This window comes from Carassius gibelio, chromosome B20, assembly GCF_023724105.1.
Source record: "Carassius gibelio isolate Cgi1373 ecotype wild population from Czech Republic chromosome B20, carGib1.2-hapl.c, whole genome shotgun sequence".
Classification (NCBI taxonomy): domain Eukaryota; kingdom Metazoa; phylum Chordata; class Actinopteri; order Cypriniformes; family Cyprinidae; genus Carassius; species Carassius gibelio.
Genome location: NC_068415.1, coordinates 18,382,837 through 18,390,462, shown reverse-complemented (window position 1 = coordinate 18,390,462; position 7,626 = coordinate 18,382,837). Strand labels below are relative to the sequence as shown.

At 34.9% G+C, this 7,626-nt stretch overlaps 1 protein-coding gene across 2 annotated transcripts; it reads right to left on the bottom strand.

Annotated features, from left to right (window-relative positions):
• Positions 1–466: 466 nt before the first annotated feature.
• Positions 467–6,506, bottom strand: brms1lb (BRMS1 like transcriptional repressor b). Of its 2 annotated transcripts, XM_052587108.1 has the most exons (11): positions 6,364–6,506; positions 5,647–5,783; positions 5,477–5,567; positions 4,897–5,024; positions 4,290–4,369; positions 4,065–4,161; positions 3,902–3,991; positions 3,754–3,818; positions 3,496–3,535; positions 2,806–2,932; positions 467–1,698 (listed from the first exon to the last, which is right to left on the bottom strand). In XM_052587108.1, the coding sequence occupies exons 2-11, from the start codon at positions 5,780–5,782 to the stop codon at positions 1,581–1,583; spliced, it is 972 nt and encodes a 323-aa protein (XP_052443068.1). In that variant the 5' UTR covers position 5,783; positions 6,364–6,506; the 3' UTR covers positions 467–1,580. The 2 variants fall into 2 exon arrangements, with proteins under 2 accessions (XP_052443068.1, XP_052443069.1); XM_052587109.1 differs by lacking the exon at positions 6,364–6,506 and having other exon boundaries at positions 5,647–5,893.
• Positions 6,507–7,626: the final 1,120 nt, after the last annotated feature.

Below are 7,626 nucleotides of genomic sequence, written 5' to 3'. Positions count from 1 at the left end.
TGATTAATTTCTCAGTGATTGTGTGTGTGTTGTCAGTGGGCCAATGTTGTTTCATTCCCAGTGTTCTTCAAATATATTTTTAGGAAAGCTGTATTTGCTAGTCTGTTTAACTCATAGTATCTTTTAAGTAATGTTTTAAATAATATACTGTAAAATGTTAATTCAGATAAATAAATAAAATATGGCAATATAGTTAAAAAAATCTTTTTTTGTACATTCTTAAACCAAATAAACATTAATAAATATTGATCTTGAACACTGTATGAAATACAATGTTTATGTTTATGTATATTTTATGTTATTTATGTGAATATTTAGTTATGGTTTAACTACAATGAACCTGATTTTAATGTTGAATAATATCACGTACAAATAAAAAGGGACATATTTCTGATTTGGTGTTTGTAAAAGAAGGTTGGGAAACATTCGAGCAGGTCGACAGGACAAATACAAAAACAACACAATGCCATGCAAAATCACCTTTATAACAGAATATGATATTTCCACTGAGAACCAAACAGAAACTCCAGTGTCAAATAAAGCAATATAATTACAGTCTGTGAATCCACAGTCCAGTCAGAACTCTTTATTTGCTTCAAAAAAATGTTGCATCAGTCACATAATACTCAGATATGATTTACTCCGTACTGATTTGAAGAGATTTTATTAAATGGATGTGTTGGACTTTTGTGGCTCTGTGATGTCCAGAAGACATGGCTCTTTTGTCAGGAATGGTGTAGTGTTTGGTATTGCATCAATTAAAGCATTTTTAAATCAGTAACAAAGAAATTAAATGATGAACTAAGTCAAATCATGCAACTCACTAAACATTTAGAAACCACTCAAGTGCTAAGACACTGTAAAATGAATGTGACTATTTGATACAACATCATTGAGCACAACTGTTGGAGGCTTTCACGAATCTCTTTCTGGGCAATCCAAAAATACAATATTTACCAGAAATATAGCCTGACATGAATCATATATTTGATCAAAGGCTCAGAATATGCTACATTTGATTAGTTTAACAGAAAATAATAATCGTTACAAAACAAATACATGACTTGCACAAGCCCTGTTACGTTAATACTAAACTAAGACAATCTCCTAAATACTGCTATATACATTTTTATAGACTTTTAGAGTGAATTCACAAGTTGTCTATTTTTTTTTTTTTTTTTTTTTTAGAACAAGTACAAAAATAACACTTCGTGGACTGTTCTGTTGTTTTAAAACATTATGCATCTCACAGACACAGAACAGGACACATGGCACGAACTCACTGCAGAACACTGAGACATGCTCCGTAAATCAAACTCTGTATTTCATAAAAGCATGGAAATCGTCATGTGTCCAAGTATCAGCAATACCAATGAGCTGGGCTTCTGCTTTGAACAAGGCTTTACTGGCTCGTCCTTGTCATCAAGGCACACACTTTCACTTTTCCTTGGCGAACAGGTGTTTGTTAAGCAGCTCGAGCTTAGGAAGTGCAAACATGTGATGCATGCATGTAAGAGCATCCAGCATGAACGAGTCGATATGGTGACAAACGGAGAGCGGCGTGGAACGGAGGAGGATCTTTAGGAGTGTTTTATAGTGTATTTGCCTTTCTGGAGCTGAGAGATGTAAAGCTTGGATTTGCTGCCATCCAGACGTTTGTACCAAACCTCATCGTGGTTAATCGTGGTTATCGTGGCACTGGAGGAAATAAAAAAAAAAAAGCAAAAAATTTAACGTAAAAGAGTAACATTTTGATGGTGTAGATCCTAAAATGATTGAACTTTTTGATCTGTAAACTGCCATCACTTCTCATTTCCATCATACCCTTCTTTAGATGAACGGGATTGTGCTTTAAAACATTTCATATCATGGTAACTAGACTATAACGTGATTCTTTGTTATTTAAAAAAATGCTTTCCACGTAATGTCAATAAGCACCTCAGAAAAAAAATGTAATACCATGTACAGATTTACTTTGTAATTATTTGTATAAATATATGGCAACCCTATGAAACTCTGTAAAATGAACTCTATAAAATGAGACAAAACAGCTAAAAAAAAAAAAGAAATAATTGAAAATGTTTTTAAAAGTTCTTATGCAAAGTTAAAAGAATACTTTTTTTACAATTGCATGGGGGACAAGCCCAAAAATAGACATTCTGCCAAATTTAACAATTTAACACAAAAAATGTCCAAATAAGTGAAATGAAAAAGAATTTAAATTGTGTCAACTATGTAATCATAGTACAAAAATGTTGTTGTGTTTTTGAAAGAAGCCTCATATACTCACCAAGGCTTTATTAATTTGTTCAAAAATACATTAAACCGCAATATTAATTTTAAAATGGTTTTTGTTTTTTTAGAATGCAATTTATTACTGTTATAGTAAAGATGAATTGTCAGCATCCTTTAGAAATCATAATATGATAATTTGCTGCTCAAGAAACATTTCTTATTATTATTATCAATGTTGGAAACAGTTGGCCAGCTTATATATATATATATATATATATATATATATATATATATATATAAATATATAATTTTTTTTTTTTTTATGTTTTTTGTTTTTTTTTTGTTTTGGAGAAAGTAAAAAATTATGTGTCCTTGATGAATAAAAGTAGTCATTTAAAAATAATCTAGATTTCTTTTCTTTTTTTATAAAGCAATTTAGAAGATAAATTACTCTTGGGGACAGAAAAGTTGCTGAATCACCCGTGTGTGTAAACACACACACACACACACACACACACACACACACACACACACACACACACACACACACACACACACACACACACACACCTGGTGGGGTACTCATCCTTCCTGTTGATACATATGGCCTGACCTCGGCTGTACCATTTGTTGTCATAGAACAGGCGTCCATCCTCTGATCGGGCAACATGATGCTGTCGTTCTGCTTTCAAAGGAGCTGATACACACAAAGTTCAGAGACCTGAAGTGCTTTTCAGTCTTTACAGGCTGATACAGAGATTTTACACACAAAAATATAAAACAAAACAATGCTCAAAATCCTTCTTTGGTACACACTTTCAAATGACAACGAACATTCAATTCCTACGAATATTTAGAACATGGCCTTCTTTTCTCTGTAAATTAAATTTATGCATTTAGCAGACACTTTTATCCAAAGCGACTTACAGTGCATTCAGGCTATACATTTTTACCCATCTTGTGTTCCCGGGGAATCGATGGTGCAATGCTCTACCAATTGAGCTACAGGAACACTATGTGTTAAAGGGTGCACACTATACTACTTTAGTAGAAGCACTTTTTAATTTGAACTAGCCCCTCATGATGACTGCACCACGTTATGTACAAGAAGCTGCAAAGGACACAGGTGCAAGTGGAATGCAAAAAACATGGCGGCATTATATAACAGGCAATATACTGCATCACTGAAAATGACTTGAGGTTATGTACATATAGTGTGCGATAAGCAAAAAGATTGATTATTGTGACAGGCCTACTTACCATCTACTTTTACTCTATGAGGACCCACTGAAGCCATTGCCTATGAAAAACCAAATAGTTTATTAATGGAAACTAATATTGCAGGAATGCACCAGGATTTGTCTTTAAAGCAATGATCTTCAACACGATGTCAGCCAATTTAATGCTTATAGCAATAATGACTAATTTGCAGATTATTATTAAGATGTTTAACCTGTAAAAACTGAGATCCGAATGATATAAGAAATCCAAATAAATAAAGAGTTGATGTGAAATAACCTTTCTTATGGCAGTCCAGTCTTCAAGTATATCCAGGTCTTGCAGCATGTAAACAATGTATGGTCGTGGGACGGCTCAGGAAACCAATGTTATAGCAATAAAGCAAATGCCTTCAGATGTGCAGCACTAGTTACTACATAAAGGATATCGGACACAACCACAGGTTTCTTCTTCTTTCCAGGACTCAGGGGATCCTTCTTTTTATTCTTCTTAGACTGCAGACCATCATTCCACAGTTCTGGTGCAGAAGCACATCAACGAATTATGAGTGAATCAGATATTTACATTTACAGTTTGCCATCTGTATTTACCTGAAGTTATATCAATACTGTGTCTGTCCTCCTCCAGTCGTCTGATCTTCTCCTCCAGTTCACCCTGAACCGTGTCGAAAAGCAGGAGCTTCTCACTCTGTGGAAACACGTCATGGATACTGAACATTAAACCTTGGTGAGAAATCGAACAGCTTAAAGAAGCAGGGCAGTGTTTAAGCAAGAGAAGACCACCACAGATGTTGACCTGGGGGCTGTGAATTTTACCTCCCAATGCTGGCTGGCTGCTTGCATCTCACAGTCGTATTTGTTTCTAACAGATTCCAAGCAGAGCTCACGGTAGATCCCTGAAATAATAAACATGAGCAAACAGTGACTGAAGCCATCACAATACCATCAGAAAATCAAACTGAAGATTGGAGAAAGCTAAAATGCATCACTGTGTGCTGCGCCTAAAACAAAGCTCTGCTAGAAGTAGGAGACGTTACATTTTTTCATTTAAAAAACCATTTGAAAATGTAATAATGTTACTGTTATAACTCTATTTTTGATCTAATAGATACGGCTGTGATGAGCTTAACAGACTTTCAAAAACATATTACAAAACCAAGCATTTGACCAACATCTACAACCAGTTAACCAAGGTCATCTGTTACTGTCATTGTTTAATGTAAGTATTATAATTGTATGTAAATATATTACAGTACATTATAGGCCAAGCTTTAAATGCAATACTCCTGACCTGAAACAGGTTGAAGGCCACTGCTTTACAGTGTAATATAACAAACAAACACGATGACATATCCTGTAAACTACAGAGATTAAATACTTCAGTAATGCCTTTAAACAAACAGTATGTTTGTCTGGAGCTGACCTGCGACTTTGGTTCGGATCTGCATGTTCTCCTGCAGGGTGGCCAGGGGTTCGAGGTACTCCAGAGCACTGCCAGCAATCACTTCTTGCAGTTTAAGATCCACCTGACTCAGTCTCTCCTTATACAAACTAAAGAGGGACATTACATACCGGCTGAGTATTTCGAGTCTTTACATGAAATCTGTGACCATGGACCACAAAACCATTTATACATCTTCTGAAAGCTGAATAAAAAAAAGCTTTCCATTGGTGTGTGGTTTGTTAGGATCAGACAATATTTGAAAATCTGTAATCTGAGGGAACAAAAAATCTAAATACTAAGAAAATCGCTTTTAAAGTTGTCCAAATGAAGTTCTTAGCAAGGCATATTACTAATCAAAAAATTAGTTTTGATATATTTACGCTAGAAAATTAAGTAAATATCTTTATGGAACATGATCTTTACCTAATATCCTTATGATTGTTTTGCATCAAAGAAAAATGCAATGATTTGTTGGATATAACTACAAATAAACACGTGCTACTTAAGACTGTTTTTTGTGCTCCAGGGCCACAAGGCAGGTTTTCATGACATCACTTACTGATCCTTCAGGTCTGTGAACTGCTTCTCAAGATTAGTCATCTCATCCAAACACTCCATGCGCCTTCTTTCACAGTCTTCATCATCCATGTCTGCAAGAACATCACCCTGGTGTTACTCTCACACACAGACAAAACATAAGGCTCGTGCAGTGTCCTTCTGTGACGTTACCTGAAGTGTCTCCATCTTCAGACGCGCTCGAGCTCACCGAGTCCTCTTCGTCGGAGCTGCTGGCCTCTTGCTCGGGATAGTCCACGTCCATTTCTTCGTGGCTATTCTCTTTTCTATCTCGCGGGTGAACTGGCATCCTAGATGAAATATTTGATACAGTAAACAACCCACTGAGATGTAGACGACAGCACCGGCCGGAGAAGAAAATCACGTTTCAAACATGGAGTCCTGGATGACCAATCATCAGGCTGCTAGACATGTGACTTCATTAATCCTGTAAACTCATTGGTCAGATTCTGTTTACGCATAATCCGGTGCATGATGGGATATGTAGTATTTTAATTCGAATGGCGTACTAAAATTGCAAAAGCATCACTCACTATACGCACACACACGCTTTTATAGATATCTGTGTTATTTTCTGTCAGGCAACAATGCATTAGTAGATTTAAACACATTTACATTATATTTAATCATTTAGCAGACGCTTACAAAGCAATTTATAAATAAGGACAATGGAAGCAATCACAATCAACACAAGATTCAAACAGAAAAGAATAGTGTGAGCAGTCTTTTTTTTATAGAAAACAAGCAGTTAGAAAACAAATAGATAAAGTAAAAGTCATGTTTTTTTATGTATAAAAAATAAAACAAATCGTTAAAATAGAATTAGAATAGATTGTTCTAGAGTTAAAGGGTCAAATAAAGAAAACATACTTAAATCAAATGTAATTCAAGTTGATCATACGTCCTCTCTTTGAAAATGTCCTGGCCAGGATTTCTAAATTGCGTAAAATGTCCGGGTTTGGATTTGTTTTCGTATTGTTTTAATACTTGCTGAAATTAATGACTGAAAAGCGGTTTGACCAATAGCGTGCAGGCATCGTATTTAATCGACCAATCGTGGCCCTCGAGAGGGTGGGATCTATGTAGAACGGTCACATCAACGGAGTAACGCACCTACTTGCAAATAGCGTATGACTGCTACATACACTGTATAAGGACTGTAGAATGCAAATCAATTGGAAAACAAAACCAAAACTCGTACAGTTTAGGTAATGGAGAAATCCCGGCCAGCACATTTCTAGAAAAATAAGGCTTTTAGTTCAGCGTCCTGAGATGTGAATGCGCCTAAATGGAATTTAAGTTAATGCCTTGAGTGTATATAAATTTGAGTGTCAACCAACAGAGAGCGCTGTCTGCAAACATATAGCATTCACAATTAATTCATTCACATTCCTTACATTGAGAGTAATGTGTTTTATCAGGCAAAACCTTTCTATTTTGCAATCAATCGAAAGACTCTATAAGCAGGCTTTGAAAATATTTGATAAAATATCTAATTCATATAATCATTGTGAAATTCTAACTAAATATGTTTTTTTTAAGTTGGGGAAATATGATTACATTTGCAGATATTTTACTTGTGTTCAAAATTCTGCATGGTTTAGGTCCGCTTACACTTAATAAATTTATTAGGAAAAATGTGAATTATTTTACTAAAGCCACTAGAGGGGACTGTATAATACCACATAGAAGAAGTACTTTTGGGCAATCAGTATTTTCTTATAGAGTAGTACATAGGCTACTTGGAATACTATACACATAGAATTAAGAAATATTACATCTCTTGCTCTTTTTTCTGAATCTGTAAAAGGGTGGTTATTGGATAATCAAATATGACCTCATAATTTGAAGTAGGCTAATGTTTTTTTTATTTTCTTAATTTTTTAAATTGTATTTTGGTTTTTGTAATATGTTTGTTTCTGCTTTGTGTGTTTGTGGATTATGTTTCTTACCATCAACCTGCGAGGGACTGCAGATGAAAATTTGCCTGAATGACTAAATCTGGCACATGTACATGGTGGACTTGTTTGCTCATGTTGATTAATGTGTATTGTCCCTTTAAAAAAAAAATAAACAAATAAAACCAACAGTGCACTGCAAAGTCCTCACAATATACACCGCCATTAAAAAGTT

What these genes read in the sequence shown, in the direction of transcription:
- brms1lb (XM_052587108.1), bottom strand. Translation starts at nt 5,782, where the DNA reads ATGCCAGTTCACCCGCGAGATAGAAAAGAGAATAGCCACGAAGAAATG. An exon ending in CAGTATTGATATAACTTCAG is followed by an intron (nt 3,992 to 4,064) that starts GTAAATACAGAT and finishes CTTCTGCACCAG; the next exon opens with AACTGTGGAATGATGGTCTG. An exon ending in AAGGATGAGTACCCCACCAG is followed by an intron (nt 1,699 to 2,805) that starts GTGTGTGTGTGT and finishes TATTTCCTCCAG; the next exon opens with TGCCACGATAACCACGATTA.